Source organism: Falco biarmicus, chromosome 8, assembly GCF_023638135.1.
Source record: "Falco biarmicus isolate bFalBia1 chromosome 8, bFalBia1.pri, whole genome shotgun sequence".
Taxonomy (NCBI): Eukaryota; Metazoa; Chordata; class Aves; order Falconiformes; family Falconidae; genus Falco; species Falco biarmicus.
Window position 1 is genome coordinate 33,377,688 of NC_079295.1, and position 22,246 is coordinate 33,399,933.

Sequence of the window (22,246 nt, forward strand, 5' to 3'; positions counted from 1 at the left end):
ACTCTGTACTACCTCTGGCAAAAGAATAAGAAAACCAGTAAACAAATTACATTTCCTAAACTCTTAATTAACTGGAAACAGAACTATAAAGAAGAGCTTAAGTAACCTTAAATAAAACATTTAGTCCCTTGTTATTAACCAAAAAAAAAAAGTCTGCTGGGGAAACACATCTGCAGTTTGATTAGCTATGATGTTTTAGGTTTTATGATAATGACAGTGATGAGAAAGAGAGAGTCAATAACTGAAATAGTATCTCTGCAATAATAGCAAATACTGTAGGATCTACTTAAACAATTTTTAAGTCTACTGCATCAAAACTCAGCAAGAGTGAAAGTCTCAAACTAACAAATTCTTGTGCATTCACTCTGAAGGACAAGCACATTCATACGTTTGTAAGATTGGTATGTTACAGCTCCAGTAAGTCACAGATAGAGACAACTATAAAAACTCTGTTCTGTAACAACATACAGCTAATGAAACACTGACTGGTTATTTAAAATAAATTTAAATACATGTTATGAAATGCTTTCCATATATTGTATTGAAATTTTAAGATAACTGTGCAGAAAATACGCTTAATTTCATGGTTATCCTAAACCTGAGCTCTTCTACTGCATCCATTCATTATACTATCTCTTAAATGAAGAAAGTTAACTTTGTCAGTGCAGTTTGCCTAATAAAAGCAACAAAAAAGCTTGTGCGTGTGTGCATGTGTGTGCATGCATGTGTGTACACGTGTGCAAATGTGTCTGTGTGCATGGAAGAGGGAAAAGCAGACAGGATTCATAAAAGCTAATGACTTTTTATTTATAAGATGACTATATTAATATAAAATATAATTCAAAACGTTTCAGGATGTTAATTGACTTCCATTTGTAAAAGTCCCAGCTGCTGTTTGGATGGAAAATCAACCCCATTACTCTGGGAATACTAACTTAAACTGCAGTAGACTCTCACCTACATCAGTCCTTCAGCTTCTTTCTGCCTTTTTACTCTGACAAGTTGGAAAAAAAGGGAAGAGAGACTGAAAAACAACCTGTTTAATGATTCTCCTATCTTTTGTCTATCTTTTGTCATCTCAAAAGACTAACACTGACAGACTGGGAGATAAAAAGGAAGCATGCAAGTACATGTCTGTAGGAAGAGGGACACACGCCTCTCCTACCTTGCCATGTTTCCATGGAAGTGATCTGTGGATGTACTCAACCTAGACCTCCTTTTTCTATCAAAGGGAGAAGTATCTTGATGCATAGGATTTGGAACTTGCTTCCACACCCAATCTGAAACAATTTCTCAACTTTCCAAGAATACTACAAGTGCAAACTAATTTGGCAGTGCTTTGAGGAGGACAGAGGGCTCCCTCTCCCAGGCCAACAAAAAGGAGGTTTTGGAGTTTTTCTTGGTGTTAGGGTGAATTTTTCCTTCAATTAAATCAACCCATAGGCTGGGGGTTGATTTCAGAGTAAGTTTATTTTAATGCTGCTATGGGATAATATGTAACTGATTTTTGCCTATCAGAGCAGCCTGTATATGTTCTATTTTAAGTCTGAAGATTAATACTGATTTGGGGAATTACTAGAAGATATAACACTGCTGCCTCATGAGGTGAAATGATTCTGGTTTTATCTGAAGTGTGTCTCAATAGAAGAAAATTGTTTTCAGACATACAGGGATACATACTCTTCATGAATGGATCTACAAAACAAATTTTGAAGTAACAAACCAGCAGCTATGGTAAGAATCTTTTGATATAAAGAAATACATATATGAAGATGATTGTGATCACAGGAATATTCCCTACCAGTAAATTATTTTATATATATTAGTAAACTTTTTAGAATTTTCAAAACTACCATTTTAGATTTCTTTTTAAAAACTTTTCACTACTATGCATGAAGCATACGAAATTATCAGGCTCACAGAAAAGCACAGCTATTATTAGATAGATACAGAGTAATGATTTATAAATTGTCTACAAAGCTACTGACTCATAATTTAAAAAAAAATATTTGGAGAGAGAACTGCCTGGAAAGACAGATGTTAAAATATATCAAGGGTTCATGTTGCTAAAAAGAGTTCAAAGAAAAACACTGTTATATCAGGTTTTGTTTTGGGTCTCTGGTGAACTTCAGAACTGCATCTTTACTGAGCAAACAAACAATTTCCAGCCTAACTACTTCAAATGCTAATGAAATTAGTCATAGTCAACCAAATCTTCAGGTTCTTTTAATCTTGGTTTTGCCAAATCAATGTCTTACTTTTGCTGGTGAACGCTGTTTTCTTTTCTTCTTTTTCTGCAAATCTACTGGCTCTCGTATTTGTTTTTTGTCTCGTTTCTGTTGTTCAGATGCATCAGTAAAGGTAATTTCTTGCTTTACACTGATCTGTTAAGATACCAAGTGCCAGTTTCAGGTAAGGTTCTCACTACAGAAAAGCAATTTTTCAATTTTAGAAGATGACAAACTGCTGAAACAGAAAACCTTTTTCTAAGGGAATTATCTTGTGGCTTCATTCTTTCAGAAATTTAAGTGAAAGGAATAATAAGTATCTCAAATAGAAAGGGCATAGTTAATTTCTACAGTGACATTTTGATGTATCCTTTCATTCATCTCCCAAGGTCTTTTTTCCTCCTGACCTGTGGTGATTTTGAGATCAGTTCTTATATTAAAATCACTTCCATCTGTAAAAACATTCAGTTGTTCATACCTATTTTACTTTAGTCCATATTGTTGTCAATGCAAGATTTAACGGAATAGTTTATTATATATTTAAGACAGAAGTATTTTTTAAGAAAAAAAGAACAGTACTAATGAAGTTTTTGGAAAAAAAAAATCTTGATCTAATGTAAACTTTAATAAAAAGCATGATGCTATCAAATTTTTTCTGTCACCTGAACCACCTGATCTACAGCTAGCAAGAGTAGTGTTTTAACAGTGCTACCTTTCTGAAGACTATTCTTCGTGTATAAGGCTATCTACTTATTAAGTCCTGGTAATTATCCTTTATGTTTGAAGGGTAACAGTGATGATGTGCTGCATTACAGACATACTCTCTGTTTTCAAAAGGAAGTCATCTATATTCTCTCTGGGAAAGCTGAGGTACACCTTCTATTAGATATCGAGGAGGGGCATATTTATGGTCATGTATGAAGTGTCACAGTCCAACCTGCAGTGTGAATGCAATTGCTAAGCGTCCACATACTTTGAAAATGTACAAGATGCTTCTTGTAGCAAAAGAAACTAAACAGTACTACGAACAGCATAAACAGTATGCACCTTTTCATAACACTATTTATTCTGCTTTGTAGTTACCCTTGAACATTAAATATATTTAAATGAGCACATTTTAACACATTAATTCTATGGTAACAGCCTACTTATAAAATATTTATAAAACAGATACTTAAAGACTATACTTAATTGGCAAAATCTATCCACAGCCAGAGGCAAATGACATTTTCATAAATAGCATCCATTCATAAATATTTTGATAATCAAAATCCAAACAAGCAATTAATATATTCTTGCCAGAGTAGGATTAGACTACCAGATCAAGCTTCCTACTAATTTCTCCAATATTTCACAAAGAAATTGCTTACAGGGACATTAACAGCATACGGCAGCCCTTGAGGAAGTCTATCTTGCGTATCCATGTCATCATCATTTTTTACCGTCTCCTCATGGACCATAAGTTCATCATGTGAAATCATCTCTTGCTGTCGAAGTTCACTTTCCTGTAACACTTCATCTGTTGCAAGAATTTCTTGGTGCGCCATAGTCCGATCTTGAAGCACCGCCTCTTGCCGTTCTCCCGATACTCCAGACTGGTCAGATACTGCACCCAACCCTACCATAGCCCTGGATGACTGCATTTGGTCTATGCCACCACATTTAAGAAATAATCCTCCCAGCTTGTCTTCAATGTTCATTCTTAAGTGCAATAACCTACAAAAAAAGTTTTAATAGTAAACATCTACAATTGGTGCTCTTGCTTCAAATTTTTTTACTTAAAAACATTTTATAAGAATTCAATCAGTAGGTCAACATACACACATACACACCTAAAACTGATATCCAAATAAAAGCAAAACATTGGATATCTTGCTTCAACATGAAAAGATTATCCTTTCATTTACATGCATGTGTACACAATTGAACACTTTCAAATAAAAAGTTTCAAATCCAAGTGCCTTCTGATCACTGGCAAAATTCTTGTCATTAAATGATAGCTAATTCCTCCTTCTCATTCCTTAGAAAATGTGGTTGGTTTTTTTTCTGTGCGCCCTTTGCACTCTGTTCCTTTTTTCCATTTTGACCATCTTTTACAAACGCCTCTTTCATATTGGTCCTGTTCCTCATAATTCCTTGTCCTTTAAGTGCCCTTTCACTGCTGCTACCCCAAGGCATACTGTAGCTGCTGGAACATCTTAATATCCACAAGTGAGAGAAAACTGAGCTGCATCAAAAGATGCATGGCCAGCAGGCTAAGGGGGGTGATTTTGCCCCTCTACTCCATTCTGGTGAGACCCCAGCTGGAGCACCATGCCCATCTCCAGAGTCCTCCGCACAGGAAAGACTGTTGGAGCAGGTGCAGAGGGGGGCTACAAAAATTGTCAGAAGGATGGAACACCTCCACTGTCAGGAAAGGCTGAGACAGTTGGGATTGATCAGTCTGGAGAAGAGAAGGCTCCAGGGAGACCTTATTGTGGCCTTTCAATACTTAAAGGGAGCTTATAAAAAAGATGGGGACAAACTTTTCAGTAGGGCCTGCTGTGAAAAGACAAGTGGTAATGGCTTTAAACTAGAAGAGGGTAGATTCAAACTAGTTGTAAGGAAGAAATGTTTTACAGTGAGGGTGGTGAAACACTGGCACGGGTTGCTCAGAGAGGTGGTAGATGTCCCATCCCTGGGAACATTCAAGGTCAGGTTGGATGGGGCTCTGAGCAACCTGATGCAGTTGAAGGTGTCCCTGCTCATTGCAGGGGGGGGTGGACTAGATGGCCTTTAAAGGTCCTTGCTAGCCCAATCTATTCTATGATTCTACGAAAATGCAACTTTCTGGCTAAAGGTATATGCCAAATAAAGGCTATAGAGTGGTCAAATCTGGTTGTAAAAACATATTCACTTTCACATCCACTAAGCCAGAGCATTAATCAGGAAATATGAATTCAAGTCAATGTAATGGTATTGCTATTCATGACTGATGGTACACAGACAGATATAAAATAATATTTCAAAAAGTGTCATAACATTATTGGTTTTTAACATAGGGTAGCAGGCTTTTGTGAAGCTGGAAGTGGCAGTATCTTACTCTACTTATTACTATACATGCAAGACAGCCCTAAGACAACTCTTCCCCTTGGTGTCATCCAGTCACAGCAGTCAGCCTCCTTCACCCTATTCCCCCAGCCCATACCTCCTACCCATTCCACAGTGCTCTGGTCTACTCCTTCAGACACACAGCGACATCCTTCCTTCAACCCCTTCCTTCCCGCAGCTGGAGGGCAAAGGCTATACAAAGGCTACAGCAGACACAGGGGTGGGAGCAGCAGCAGAGTCAGACAATACACTGCAGGCTTAGTCAAAGCACAACAAAGGTATCTTGGGGGGCATTACGATAACATCAGCATCTTTGATTTTGATGCATCAGAATTATGATATAGATGGGATGTTGGTATTTTGCTAGTCACCAGCTTCAAATTCCGTCCCCCTACGAATGCAGCATGGTGAAAGGATCCATCTCCACTCAAGTTTTAAGTCAGAGGCTATGCTGCTTTCCCTGCAGCTCTCAATGACAACTCCTAACCAAAGAAATCAAGTCTCTCTGCCTAGAATTGGCAGGGCCATCACCCTGCAGAACTGCAGCACTACAACCCCCTGCCAGTTCAACAGTCTGTCAACACGCAAGAAGACAGGATCAAAGAAATATACATGAAATGCTTACATTTCAGTTTTCCGTTTGATCCATTTGCTCACTTTCCAAATGATTTTCTCCACCAGGAAAAGCTGAAAATTCTCAGTGTACCTTAAACATTTGTGAAGATTTGTTTACAGCAAACTACACTGAGTTTACAAAATAAACAGCAGTCTTTCTTCAGGTGATAACCTAGACTACTTGGTCAGAATGCAAGCCACTAGCAGAAGCAGCTGAAAAAGACCTCCTACATTATACTTTGTTTCAAATACTACTATTCATTAACCTTCTGGAAGTAAAATTCACTCAATTTCTTAAAAACAAACAAAGAAACAAACCAACCCACCACACACCTCAACAAATAAAATAAAAAAAAAAAGCCCATTAACACCTCATTTTAGCAACTCGGGAGTGAAAGAATATTCGTCCCTATTCTCTATCATGAGAGGTTCTAAATTTCTGAATACATCTTATAAAGGCTGACAGGATGGTCTGACTTCTGAGTTTCAAATATTTAAGAGGCATGCCAAAGAAAGAAGCTTTTCAGTCAATTAGGTATTTTTTTTTTAGTAAGCCTTCCTCTGCTGGAAGTCAGGAGGACAGAGTCACCAAGCTAAATCTGCTTATATATGACAACGTCATCAAAATTTTTAATATTCTTCCTTCCTACGTAAGAAGCCCATTCTAGGGACCAAAAAAGCCTGTGACAGGAGCAGAACACAGGAAAAATTACTGTTCAGAACATCTATGCTTGCAGTTTGCCCTTTCTCATTCTTCTGCAATTCTAACATAAAGGTTTAAATCTTACTCCTAATTTTCACAGCATCTGTCTTCAAATATGAACAACAATTCCTTAATGCCTTGAGTAAGCTCAGGTAGTGCTAGGTGACAAGTTTATTCCCAAGTTAATCCATTTTATAATAAAAAAAATGAGATTCCATGCCTTGAAGAGAAAACGCACGTCCAGTACGCCACACAGCCACCTGCAGACATTATATAATCTATGAAGTATTTTTTGGAGGTAACTGGGAAACCATACTGATAGTTTCTCAGCAATAACACAAACAAACAAACAAACAACCTGGCACAGTGCTAAGGTTGTTATTTTTTCCATCAATGCAGATCCCCCAGAGAGATCTTGCAACAACGTCCTAAAAGAAGAAAATGAGGATGAATTTATCATCTTATCTAAGTGGAATATCCTGTGCCAAGTAAGAAATGTGAGAAGGAACTGAAGTTCTTAAGAATCTGTCTCACATGGCGCCATTATGTGATAAGAGATGGCGCAAAAGATCTAAGATTAAGACTGGTTTCTTAGGTTGGCGGGGCATTTTAAATATGTAGCTTGAAAGACAGACTCCAAGGAAAACAAGCAGATATATTAATTTCAACCTTTATCCCAAGTTAATCCATACTCAGGGTACATCTCACACATTGTCATTCACTATGCTTTTGTTTCTCACTACAGAAATATGACAGCATAAGCTTATTGCAGATTCTTTAGAGAAATGACGTGGACAGGTACTAGAATACAAGATCTCAAGATGCTGAAACACATTCAAGGGAGAACAGACAGTATCAAGTGTGAGAACACGGTGGCCCTAATCTGTCTGCTCAAGCCACTGATGAAAACAGCACAGAAGGTTGTTCCACATGGAAGATACTACCATATCATTCTGAAATTAGGTATGAATTGTGGAAATCCTGTATTTAAAGCTATCTCATAGCAAGAAGGTAGGCAGGCAAATGCAGAGAGAGGGACTGAGTGCTTAACAGTGCAGAAGAGCCTGCTGCTCCCACCAACAGAGGCAGGAAGACTTGTGACATACAGAATCTTGGGAGAGCTGGCAAGATAACAGCACGGGCCCAGAAGACAGGCTAGCACTGTACTGGTTATTTATTGGTCTTGTTAGCTCTCTCAGATGTCAGAGATATGGAAACTTTTTCTTTCTTACCCTAACTAGCAGGCTTAGCAGTCATGCAAACAAAAGCACTTAGGGTGTTTTCCAGTCATGATCTTGAGTCATATCAGAAGCTGGTACAGTGAATATACTGCTTGTTAAATCAGGCTTTCAAACATCTAGCTTTTAGAGAAAAATAATGAAAACTCACAGTATTAGGCTGCATATTCTAAGTGATGAAACACAATGTAAGTTATATGACACACAGGTACTATTTTAAGATGAAGAACCACAAACAAAAACAAACTATTAATCCAAACAAGAAGTATCCCAATTGCAATCAATTCAGTAAAACACATGTAATTTGTCAACTGACACCTTTTGGCTCACATAAAAGGAATCCTATAATTTGAAGACAAGGAGAAGCGTTCTTGGAAGAGTGACAGTGTGATAAAGAAAATGTAAGTTAAAAGCATTCAAACAAGCTCACTTTACCAAGCCTGCAAAGATTAAAAAAATATTTTAAGTGCAAGATGCATCTGTGAAATAAAGATCGACTTATTTTGAGATTGTCTTGAGGGGGAAGCTATAATAATAAAAACCACATATTAATACACACAAGCATGTTTCTTGGCATAAGACATTGTTATCCTCATTGCAGAGATGTTTTCCATGGAATTTCAGAACTTCTATCAAGCTTCACCAAATAACCATACGATTTTTCTTTGAATATACAGTTTCTCTATAAACTGACATAAAAAGAGCTGTCAACAAAACCTTTAAAGTATTCATTTTGCTTGGTAGAGGTTCTCCTACCAAGATTTCACAAAAGACATCTACAGGCAGAACATCCTGGGTACACACACTTTTGGGGGGAGGAGAGGGGGAAAGAGAGGGACTGCACAGAAAAGGTCTCACAGGATCGTCCCAGCACCTTCTCTTTTCACACAGTGCTCCACAGCTGCCTGCAGAACATCCACAGCCAGTGAACCATGTTGTTTCATTTCAAAAACTGCTGCTACACCAAACCCTACGGCAGTACTTCAGAACTATTCATTTCAGTAACCCTGACATCAGTTTTTCCAAAGATTACTTGTGCAAAAAGTTGGAGAGCTAAGACAATATTCCTAATTCAAGAAATAGCCATTTAAACAGAAACAAACTAAATGGAAAGCATAACAGCTTTTCCAATTCAGAATAAAAAATTAAAATACAATCAAAAGAAAACATTAATATATTTTTAGGAGTTTGCTGGGATGGTGGCTGCTATGAAGTAAAACTGAAGAGAGACCCTGAAGTGAAATGGCGGAACTTGTTAGCCACCAGAGCACAACACATGGTCCAGCTCTTTTTCTCCATTTCAACTGATGGTAGGGGTAAAGGTTTTTCTGCCTTCTCCCTTCTTTTCTTAAGCAAGTAGTAAAGCATTATTTAATGATCAAGTAACCAGAGATACTAATTGGGTTCACCTTAAAAATGAAATCAGTAAGTGCAGTACTTGGTTGAGTTTCTGTAGTTAGGATTTAAAAGTTTTAAAGACATGAAAAAAGAAAATATGCTTAAGGATTAATAACAGATAGAGAAAATATGAAAATCACCTGAATTTTAATATTCATTGGTAGAACAGAATTAAGCGGTTTTGCTGTTTTTTAAAGATGCACTCTTCCTATTTGTAAATTATACAACGCAAAATGATATCTTGTTGTTTTAAGATTTCTACTTTTTTTAACCATTAAAAAGCAGGATTTGCTACTTTCTATATCCATATCCACTCTACTTCTTTCTACACTAACTTCTTCCTGGTTTTCCAAGGCAAAATAGAATTAAAGAAGGTTGAAGGAAATGGGAAAAGGAAGTTCGTTAAAATGTCATTTTTCTGGCTTAAACCTGAGTTCCTTCTGAAGGATTGTAACAAAAGACTTGAGATAGAAATACTACTTCCATATAGAGCCATAAACTCCCTTTGACCGTATTGTCTAAGATTCAACAACAAGGATGCACAACGGCAATTCTAACGTGCCTTTGGCAACTTGATACTGTTCTGATGAAAACATCTACCTGTAAGACTCGCATCACAAAAGCTGAGACTGAGCTCAGTTCAAGGTATTAAATGGTTTCAGGGTAACCTTATGCTACAAGTAGCCCAGCGACATTATTTTAGTTCCACATTTTGGGAAGTGTGTTTTCATTTGAGGTAAGACAAGGCAAACTTCCTAATGAACCCAAAGCTATAGGATATGTACCTGCACACATCCCTACCACATCCTTGCTTCCACAGCAGCCGCTGGAAGAACGAGTGCATGCAGAGTGCAAATAACAAAGTGCAAACTGTATCAAGGCTACTAGTGCAAAATGTACATACAATAAACTTTTAAAAAGGCAATCTATGGAAATCCCTAAGCATATCTTGCTTCTTAGGACTCATCTCTATGGTCATACTACAATGATTTGTGCTAAACTGTAACCTTAAATGAATACAGTGTATATAAATCTACAAAACTCCCTAAGCAAACATTCTTATTCTAGCACAGAATTGATTTTTCTCCCTTCCCTGTTTAATGTAATTCACTTTGGAAAAGTTTATTCTAAATTTAAAAAAGCCAATCACTATATAATCAGAGTAGTTTTACTGGCACAACTAGTAGAACCTTTCTAAGTAGACAAGTCTCTATAAAATCAACTACAACTGATAGCTACCATGCCAAGATAGGTTCACATTCTTCTTTCAGAAAGTGAAGATTAAAATAAATCCTTTATTAAATTCAGATCAGGTTCGATTAGGTTAAAGCATATAGTGAAACTGCTCCACAAATACAATGTGTGCACACAAACAAACAAGTTACAGTTGCCACACAGACATACCTAACAACTATGCCAAATTTAGATCAAGGGAAAAACTTAGGATCCACAGTCTCAAATACTTTCTTCCTAAAAGGGAGTATAAAAGTCACAAATAATTCTGCAATTCTTAATGCTAATAAAGAAAAAGACAGCAACATGACTTTAAATCATATTTAAAACTACTACTTAAGCACTACCATGAATAAAACTGCAGTCAATGCAATCCTCTCCAAAAGACAGAAAAAATAGAACTTGACAGGTTCATAATGACCACTTAAAAACCCTATCAGACCATGAAACATGTTGAGTATTTTCACGTCAGAAAATATATTTATTTGCACTATTAAAATATAGATATAGTCCAATATAAAAGGAAACACAGCTAGCTTTCACTGTATCAAAAGTTCAATTTTTAAGAAACTGCAGAAGCCCGAAAAGTGAAAAATACCTTACTTACTGGTTCTAAATAAAGAAAATTAAATTAAATTATCTCTTCTCCCTACTCAGAAAAATAAGACAGAGCTAAAAGAAGGATTTAGAAATTAACACACAAGTGTTTGTAAGAATGAATTAAAATGTGTTGACTTGCAAAAAGAAATCAAACCTCAATCATTATGAAAAAGTTCACAGGTCATAAAACCAGCACATTCTAAAATGTAACATATGATACAAACACTCTTAAGACTTGTTACACAGTTATTTCTAAATGTTCCATGTTGCTGAACGCACACCAGCATAGGGCCTGATCCCACAAAGATTTACACTCATACTGAGCTGTGAATAGTCCTATTAGAATCAACAGGATTACTCACAGAAAATCTAGTTATGCATAAAATTTTATGTGCGTGAAAATTTTTGCCACCTTGCTTATGCTAAAAATCAGTATTAGATCATCACTAGCATAACCATAATCTAGTATCAAATATGTATATCAGAAAGCTTTCAGTACTCTATTAACAAAGCCACAGTTACATGTCAAAATCCACAGGGATGCCACAAGTGTAGCGAGCATACTTTAAATACTCCAAAAATCACAGGCAATGTTACTTTTTATCTGGAAAAAAACCCCGTTGATTTTATGGCACTAATTTATAAATTACTAGAAAATAGTTAATTTTGAGAATTTATATAGGAATTTCTACCACTATAATCTCAAAAAAGAACAATACACAATTTCTGCGCTTACATATGACACTCAGGCACTCAAAATTGCTCACTCTGGAGACATCCAGTGAAATTTATATGCAGGAAAGAAAGCACTACACATAAATAAGGCTACCCAGCATCTTCTAAGTACTTCTAGAAGTTTACAACTTCAGTCCAACTGGTTAAATTATTTTTTGAAACTTCATATATCACATATATGCCTCAAACTGAATCTTTGTAAAAATATTTCAGATAACGTATCAAATGTTCTTTCATTTGATTTTGATAACAGTCAGCAGACAAAGCTGAGCCAATCTAACAGCTAACTGTCATTGAAAGGGGCAATCCTGCTCCCTCCCCTAAATGTGAGAGTCTACCCTATCTTGCCTACTCTGATGGCTCATGTCAAGACATACTGGTTTATACACTCCACCAGCCTGGTAAAATTGGGAGTTTTTCCCTAGTTACTAATTTTCTGCCAGTTTAATTCTATGTCTGGATTTACCAGGAAGACAGTGTGTCAGAGGCAGCTCAAAACAGGGCGCAGGAGTGGGCCCTTCCCTGTTCAGCATTCACTGCCTAACTGTCTCAGCCCATCTCATATAATTTCACCTTGAAAATACAAGGAAAAGAAAAACATGTTGCTTTTTTAAAAACTGTGATTTTTTTTTTTTTACATGCCTTTAAATTCCTCGGGTCTTACCACTCCTCTATTATCTGAAAGTATCTGTGAAGCATCTCTTCTAATCACTAGCACTATGCTAGCGTTGCTTTACAGAAGATGACAACCTGATGTTTCTATCAGTTACCCTACGGGCCCAAATGGCAAAGGGGTGTGTGAGTGTGTATATATATATATATATGTATATATAAAACAGAATTTCTGGTGTTTCTTTCCAGATCGCTTTTTAAAAATCCTTACATTATACATACACACTAAAACCCCTGGAAGAATACAAGGAGTTACACACAAACATACAGAAGTTTCAGGGACTACCACAAGTAAAGTACCTTTGTGCATCATAATTTGCCTCTCTAGCCTATTGGCACTGTGATTTTATTTCATTTTAATAAAAAGATCATACATGTCTCTGTGTGTGTGTGTATGTATATGCGTATCTTTTTCTATAAAGCATCGTTTCCTTCAGCACACTGGATGGAATGCTCCATAGAACAAAGTGAAACTAGTAAGATGGTTTGTAATACCCTTGTTCTATTTATTGCAAGGGCTGAAACATGTAAATGAGACACAGCAAACAGGAAAATAAAGTCACAACCATTTAAAAAGTTGAATGCCATCTTGCAAAATAGGATCCTATCTTTGGTCCTGCCAGAGATCTTACCCAAGTCTACATAAGCCATTTCTACCAAACTTTTTTTAAGAACAGTTGATCAGTAATTATATTATTGATTTTATTTATTTTTATTTAATGCATTTAATTATATTATAATAAATAATATAATTATACTTTCCTCATCTTCTGGGTGCTTAACCTGACACATCTGGGTCAGATTTATCCTAAATGCTGAGTATTCAAGGCTGCAATTAAATCAATGACAGCAATACTTTGAAAATACAAATATGAATGCAATGCTGTATATTTTAAAAAAGAAAAAGAAAAAAAAGCTCCTGAAGAGCTCAACAGGCATGCACACCAAACAGAAATTTTCATCTTATTCCCAGACATCAGTTCTCCAGCCATAAAATAAGAAACAACCATTTCCTTTCCCTGAGGCATAGTGACATACTTGTAATAATAAGCAATGTTAAATATAGGTCACAAGGGTGAACTAATCACTTTCCAGTTCTCTTGTTCCTGTCACCAGCACACACAGCTCCCAAGGAGGAGCTGTGCTCCTTTCCAGGGAGGCAGCAGCAAAAGTAAAACGGAAAGGTATGCCCACATCAGTTACTTAGGTAACTACTGTGAGAAGGTGGGAGAGAGGAGTATGGCCTCTCCTGGCACCTAATCACTGATGCAAAAGCACAACCAGCCAGTAAGTTTCCAGCTGAGTAGCCACTTTGATGGAGAATCACTAGAGGAACAGAGGCAGACAGATGCAGGACTGTGACCAAGAAAAGGTAAGCATGACAGTAAGACTGAAGAGAGAAACTCTGGTTACCCCCATGATGTTGTAACAGAACTGTAAGAGATTTTGCTTCTTTTCTCAGCTCTGCCGCTGCTGTTGGGCAAATCTGTTACCTTAGCAAAACATTCCCCATATTTCCACTTCTTTGTCTCCAAAACAGGGGCAATGACCCACCTAGGATTTAGGCGTGAAGAGAGCAGTAGGAACTATCTATGAGGGCCTCACAAGCCTAGTGATAACCATTACAGAAATTTCAGAATTAAATATATTCATTCTGCCTTCAGAGCAGGATTAAGATGAGCACAATAAGAGAATACAGGTTATGCAACAAGAAGAAAGCAAATTACAGAGCAGATGCTTATTCAATGAGCAGCATTTATCCTGTACACTCAAAAAGGTAGGGGCTTCCATGGGGGAAATACTGTATTCATGTATCACAAAAGACTATAATATAATATTAAAGTACAATATATTAGTAATATAGTGAGGATGGTAAAATTAAGGTGACATAGGTAAAGCTCATTGCTACAAATTTAATGTTTGCATGCTTGACTTATACCTAAAACAGTTCTTTCAAAAGCATGCCTTTCTTGCCTGTAATATCTTTACTTCAGCCTCATTGTTTTCTAAAAGACAATCTACACACATTAAAGATAAATAGTAATGACAGAAAAATTCAAGCCAATTACTTAATATATCCACGTAGACTAAGTTAACATTGGACAATAAGCTAACAAAAGTATAATCAAGAAGGTTTTGATCAAAAAACCTTTAAGTTAGCAGCAAAAGCAGCCTCTGAGATTCTGGAAGACATCCCTCATTTACATACATGACAGCATAAGAAAAACTTTTAGGAAAATACCAACACTAATCTAAACCATAGGTGAGAAGGACATGAATAATGATACAAAACAGATCACAGAGCACAGACAGTATTTCTAGATCTTACTTCAGTACTTGAAAGCATTATTTCAACACGGGCTCTCAGGTTGTGAGGGCAATGTAAGCATTTATAAAACAGGAACCATTCTCCTAACTTGCAATTTCAGTTTTAAGACATCGCCATGCACCAAGTACACATTTTTTCCTTAACTTTGTTATGGTAAGCTTATTCAGGGTAAGATTACCTTCTGTGTAAGATCCAGAAACATCTTCTGCAAAATATCCTTGGCTCTCTGTAGACTAACTTTTCACATGGTGATACTGTCAAGGAACATGTTCTCATTTAAACCTGCTGAGGAGTCAGTGTCATACCGCAGCATAACTTCATTTTTAGTGGGTATGTATATCTTTTCAGCTGTGTTTCAAACACACCCTTTAACTACACATTGAACAGTAACCTCAAAAAATCCAATTAGTCTGAAACATGATAGAATGAATACCTCTTTAGTAAAAGATTCACTGCAGACAGACCAAGCAAATCCTATGCTTTTTATATTGTTTTTCAAACACCACGGTGTTACCTTTAGTGGCCATCTTTCTAAGCCACCAGTGAGTGGTCTAGGCCAGAAGATCTGAAAGAGCCCTTCCTAAAGCTCAAAGACTTGGTTGAGCTCTGTTGACTACTTCACTCCTCAAATGCCATAGGTCTGCCCTACCTCAAAAAAATATGAAGGCCTTTCAGAGATCTATTCCACAAGACTAATATGCCTAGTAATTAAAAAATGGGAAACTAAACATGAAACAGAAAATAAACTGCTTCAAACACATAAATATCTACTTCACTTTTGCTAACATGAACACAACACAATAGAACACACACATAACAGCTCATGTTAAAAATAAGCCCGTATAATAACCGCCTCAGGAAAGAAAATAATCACAGGTGACAGTTATTAATCCTAAAGCACCACACATTTCCATAAGGTGTTTGGACCCTTCAGTGATGGCAGCTGTATAAGAATGTAAGAACAGTGAAGTGACAATGATTTAGGTATCGTTAGAAGCAGCATCTTGGACAGTATGTTCTGGTGGTAGCCCTTTGTCTCCTTTAATGCATGATGAAAAACAAGGAGCAGAGGATCTCGTGATGCTCCAGTTAGGGAGCCCACTGACCAACAGTGAACAAAACAAACAAACAACAAAAAACCACAACAAAAAAACATACCACTGTTCTTCAAAGTAGTCAAGCATCTTCATCAAAAATAAGCAGAAGAGTCAGCACATAAACAGACACATGTTAGTATTTAAAGACAGTGTGAAATCAGCCAGAGGGGGAAGGAGTAGAAATAAACTCTAAATTCATGGAAGTGAGCAACTAGGTCACCTTCTCAAAACTCCCTCTTGGAACAGAAGCATGTTACACAGACCATGCTAAGACAACAAAAAAAGTTTTTGAAGAGTACACTTCTGTACAGTTAGGATTTTTTTTCCATGTTGTTGCAACAAATCCACCACCGCCCTACTGATAACCAACATTTGTGGTCAGATTAAATCAACTGAGAACTATTCCTAACCCACTTACATAAAATTCCAGAATTGTAAGTCAGCCTCTTTTAATCTGGCTGATCCTCACTGAAGGAAAAGTCAAATCAAGTAACTACTACATGCATTGTGCTTCTGCAGCATATCCTTTTCAAAAGACTATCCACAAACCCAACAAGAATTCCCAGATGACTCTTCACCTTGATACTCCAAGAACGGTATGAGCAAGGAATCCCGCTGACTTCTACCACATACCCCAAGGTGATCACTCTTCATTACAGTTTTACATTTCTCAAACAATTTTAAAGCACTTAAGCCAATTTTCAGATCAAGACAAGCCAAAACATGAGATGTCTAGAAGCCATTTCATAAGAGCAATAACAACACAGATATCCTGGCCCATTAACTAACACAGAAAATAATCCAAAAAATAAAACTCAGACTTCTCAGGATTGTGCCCTCATGAATAAAAAGATTGTGGAAATTGGATTCTACCTTAATGACTCTGGTACCCTGCAGCTGATTTTCAGTAATTAAGTGCTAGAATACACTAAAACAGAAATTCAGATTGATCAAAAGATATGATTCACCTTTATAACAACTCCTATAATCATTAGGAAAAAAAAATCTTGAAGGTTCTTGATGCCATTAAGTCACAGGTCAACAATTAAGAGCTACCATCTCAAACAGGTCTTAAATTTCTGACAACCCACAGTCAAATAACTTCATGATGAAGCCAAGTCTTAGTAAAATACATTCAATACGGCCTGTATTACTAAACAAGCAGGAAACCAATTCTTATAGGATTCAGTAAAACAAAAACCCAGCATGTCCTGTGTTTATGCTTTCCAGATACTGTTTTCTCACCCAACCACATTAAGAGTCTCAAGTCCTCAAGACCTCAACCCACTGATGATGCTGCATTCACCCAGGTTCCCTCAATGCATGTGTCCCACAGGTAACGGGGCAACAATTTCAGGCACTCAAAATGCAAGCACGAGAGCTGAGACTGCTTTGCTGAACGCGCATCCAACCAAAGATGGGAAAGGAAGAGTTGCCCAATGTTACAGCAAATTTCAGGCATGCAACATGTAATTGCTTTCTGGATACGCAGCCATACTCTCACCATCAGCACAACTGTGGAAAGCCCCACGCCTGTCCTGTGACCTCTAAGGAATGTCAGTCATGGACAACACAAAGACTTACTAGACAGTAAATTGCAAGGTCATGCAAAGAATTGAGAGATTCTTTTCTTTCAGTCTGTCCTTTTACATTGCTGTTCCTTGAAAAGTGACAGCAAACACACTTAAAGCTGACATATTTGATCCAATACAATGTATGTAACACTGAGTATAGGTTCATAGCACGCACCAGAAAAGCCTGAATACACCTGGTTTGCATGATCTACTTTTAACTGACAGATGAAGACAACAAGCCCACTGGTTTTGTCTACAAACTGCCATCTATTCTACATATGCAAGCAATATACTATGACAACTGGATGATCATCCTCTGCATGCTTCTTTTCTATAAACTGTTTTATCCCCCCTCCCAATCGCTAATTTCATGTCACGTATAAATAACTGTGATTAAAAAAATACATTTTAAATACATAAAAATTCTTTTCTACAAGTCATTTAAGAAGCAAACCTCATCACCTCTACCAGAAAAAAGCAACATTAAAGCCAAGTAGCTTTCCCTTACTTCCTTACACTCCCTAACAATACAAGCTTTCCCAATCCCTAGAACACAATCACATAACTTTCACATCTTTTTGCTGACTCAGACAAAAATTTATCACAGAACATAACCATCAGGTTCACCAGTGACAGAGGAAGCTCCTCAGAACAGCAGTCTAATAAAGCTTTCCTCCTTGAGGGATGACAGCAGTCTTTCTCCCATATGAATGATTCATTTTTGTTTGATATTGTTAAAGCAATATTCATGCAGGGCACCTTCACACTAGATTTTACCCCCAGAAAATGGTTATAAGGCTAAATCATAAGCTGAAAACCGATATTCCATGGACACGTCTAGAAAATCTGCAAGTGACTGTGGTCTAAAATAATTGTATCATATCTTGGTACCCTGAGAACTGACCACCTCCCTCTGCAGTTGACCTACTCTGGTCATGACAAAAAAAAAAAAAATTCAAGGTAAGAAACATAAGATTGGCAAAAAGAGAATTAATTGAGTTTACTAATGTTTCATGAAGAACTGTGTTAAAATAAACTTCAAGAACACAAAGGAGATGATTTCTTAAATATAATTATACAGTTACTGTCGGATCTAGAAATGCTTAGTACTACAAATGACCCAACTTAAAAGCCTGACAATTGTCATCCATCTCACATATATTTCGTCTGACAGAGACTCACATATAAGAGCGACCTATGTTAGGAACCACTGTGTATGTGGTCAGATACAAAGGAGAATCGTACTTCAGGAGATCAGCAACAGAGATGATAATTTACTTCAGAGTACTTTTATTTGAGAAACTCTGAAATCATCCACTACACCTGGAAATACTGACTGTTACAATGCTTACAGACTAAAAAATCATCCATGGATCCTGTGAAATGTACTCATTTCTTGGCTTTAATTCTCATTTTTCTCGCTCTTCCCTCCCTTTACAAAACTGAAGAATGTTTGCAATGCAATACTACAGATGCATTGTTGAAAGCAAGACTAAATAGTTTTCACTACCAAAGGAAGTCTGCAGAAAGCCAGTGAATTTATAAGTTGCATACTTGCTTTGCCCCTTCCCAGTAAACTACAGATCACAGCTACATCCCAGGCAGCTAACTCATATAATATGCTGCTTATTGTCTGGCAAAATAAACGTCACTTTACGCTGAACATTTCTCATAGTTGATGACTGGAGATTTAGGCCAGACATCATCATTAATACATGCTACAAGTGTTCTACATATACATATATATATACATATACATATATATCTACATATACATATACATACTTTTTAACAGCATATCACTATTTTCTTGTTTCAAATCTAATCCCAACAACAGAAAAAAAGAAATCATACAAATTTTAAGGGCAATCACATAGTGGTTAAAATTCAGAGAGTATAAAAAAGGACTGTTTCCTCTCTTTTAAAACACTGCTAGCGAACATTCGACTATATGTTAAATCTGCCCAGCAGCAAGATTTCCCACTTCACCTCTTGCACTAAGGTAACATGACCTGGTCATGATGTTACTGACATTGTAAACCTTTCTAGTTATGTCTTTTATATCCATCCTGGGGTACCTGTGTATTAAAAGCTAATAGAGACATTATGGGAAATTATTACAAAAATGTTTAAATACCTGACAAAATTTTTATGAATGAGCATCTTTTTACCTTACAGATGTAGCTGCCATTTGAAACACCTTTAGCGCAGAAGGCTTACCAGCCTCGTATCTGAGCTCACACAGGTATCACAGCAGCTTTACACATTAGTAATATCAAATGTTATATCAAGAAATTACTTTGTTTTACAGACATTGTACAAGCACCTTGATTTTTGGTTTGGGTTTTGGTGGCTTTTTTTTCCCAGTGCAAGAGATCTTGACAGTTTATATTTGATAAGCTGTTCATAAATTATACCCTACTGCTGTTTGCAGGCTGGAACTTCTTCCCACACAGATTTCGTTCTATCATCAGACTGTTTAATTCTGTGCCTATAAAAATGTCATCCTAGTCGTAAGAGAAGAATTAGACAGTACCGTCTTAAGGTTTTCTGCACAACTGTGACATGATGCAGATACTGTAATACTAATATGCCAGCAGAGTATATCAATTGCAGGATCAGGCCAATATACATACCCCATTAATGAGCTATGTATGTCTTGCTGTTTTCCAAAGTGCAATGAAATCATGAACTAATACAAATTAGTAATACATTAACTACATTATAGGATTTGCACTGATACCTCTTGATATCATAGCCCTGAATACATTAACACACTGATAATATCATAAAAGTACACTAAAAATTATTTCTGAGCAAAAGCAGTATTAAGTCTCTATAATATCACCCAAAATAAAATTCTGACAGTATGGAAGAACTTATCAGGAGATTCTAACCTTTCTGCATGTTGTGCTTTCCACAGTCTTTCTAAAAGTCACCGACTTTCCCCTTAGGACACGCTTACAATCAAGTTCTGTGAGAATGTATTATGGATTTTTCCAGATATTTTATCCAATATGCTGAACGATGTATGAAAAATAGCTCTATATGGAGTCAGGGGAAGACCATTTAATCACATATAATATTGGAATGCTCACATATGTTATTGTATTTTAATTTGTACAATGATTTGTAAGTTAAATAGGTTAAACTTATGTCACTTGTGTAGTTTACAGCATTACTGCTGACGTATAAAATATTATGTTCTATGTAGATGATGAAAAAATGTATATTTCATAGGTATACAGAGTACTAATGAGCTAAACAGATGGAGTTGCATTTTTAATTTCACTGGAAAGTACTGAAGTAAAGTAACTAACAGCATTTGTGCAAATGAAAATAAATCTCACAAAAACCTGAATGGATTTTCTTTTGTTAGATAGAGGTTTGTGTTTGGCATATAGCTATGTATTATAGCCAATGGCTGTGTTCTGCTGACATGGCCTGTCAATAGCTATGTCTCAGCTGTTTAAAAAACAGTACGTTAAATGTATAAACTCAGTACTAGTTCTGCATAGATTCCACCACATGGAAGCGAAAAAAGAAAAGAAAAAATGTATTTGATGAATCTCAGTACTCCAAGAAACACTATTTTCCCAAAAGTATTTCTGTCAAGGACACAAACAAATTAAAGTGCAAGTTAATCACAGTAGTGATCCTTCACATAAGCCCTGCAACCTGATAGAAGCAGACACCCATGTCTGCTTACATCCATGGAGACTCTGTGTAACTTCATTTGTCTTTAAACACTCAGGTATGCAGATCACATTGCAAGCTGAAGGCTTGAATTTATTTCATCATAATCGATGCTGGTTTGAAAGGCAGCTATCATTAACATGCCAGTCAAAGGCACAAGAAGTAATTATTTTAAATGAAACGTATTTATTTCTCTGTTAGATCCATTTAGGAGTTTTCAAAGTAAAAAATATTTCCAATGGCATTTACTTTTCATTCCTTGTCCCATTCACTTAATATACAAGACATTGTTAAGTTTGGACAAGAAAGTTGGACACTTCAGTTTCATGTTTAGGGTAACAGCAGTGTGTTTATTTATCAAAGACATTATACCAACATTGTTATTTCTTATTTAACTTTTTTACTTCACACTGAAAAATGTATTTTATATTAGAGCCAAAATTAAATCAAACAATCCCAAATCATTCTCAACACAAAGTGGTTTTAACAGATTAAGGCCCACTTTGTCAGGCTCCTCCATCTAGGCCTCCATTTGTAATATTTACAATGGGACAACAGCACATAGCAGTCCTCACCAGAGGAAGCCTCTACAAAGATCCTAATCACTAAAAACATCATAGATCTCTAGCAGCAGATACAGAAGACAATCCCACTCTGCTTTTCCCCAAAATATTAGAATACAACCAACCCTTCTTCCCCATTAGTACATTTTAAATTGTTTTACCTAAATCCATATACTAACAACCTGAACATGCACTAACAATGCTGAACTTCACTATTTACAAATTTACATTATTGAACCTGTGATGCAAAGAACTCATCTGTAAGTGAGCTAAACTTAGATGCATCATCACCGTATTTCACTAGAGTAATACATTCTTAGTATTCTCGTAGTTCAACTCTAACATTAACAGTATACGAAGTTCTTAGCTAGAAGAACTTCCAACCTCAATGGTTTTACAATTAACACATGTACACTCCACAGAGCTTTAAACCCCCGTACAAATAAAATTGTATACATTGACCTGAGAGGGAAAA

The 22,246-nt window shown here is 36.5% G+C and overlaps 1 protein-coding gene across 2 annotated transcripts in view; it reads right to left on the minus strand.

Annotated features, from left to right (window-relative positions):
* Positions 1-22,246, minus strand: part of ZNF148 (zinc finger protein 148) — a 35,237-nt gene that overhangs the window by 10,534 nt on the left and 2,457 nt on the right. The window contains exons 2-3 of one of the 2 annotated variants that reach the window (XM_056347932.1): positions 3,599-3,944; positions 2,259-2,384 (exon numbers count right to left, since the gene is read on the minus strand). In XM_056347932.1, the coding sequence (XP_056203907.1) occupies positions 2,259-2,384; positions 3,599-3,928 (456 nt within the window). In that variant the 5' untranslated portion in view covers positions 3,929-3,944. The remainder of the gene's footprint in view (positions 1-2,258; positions 2,385-3,598; positions 3,945-22,246) is intronic. The other variant, XM_056347933.1, reaches the window with a different exon arrangement.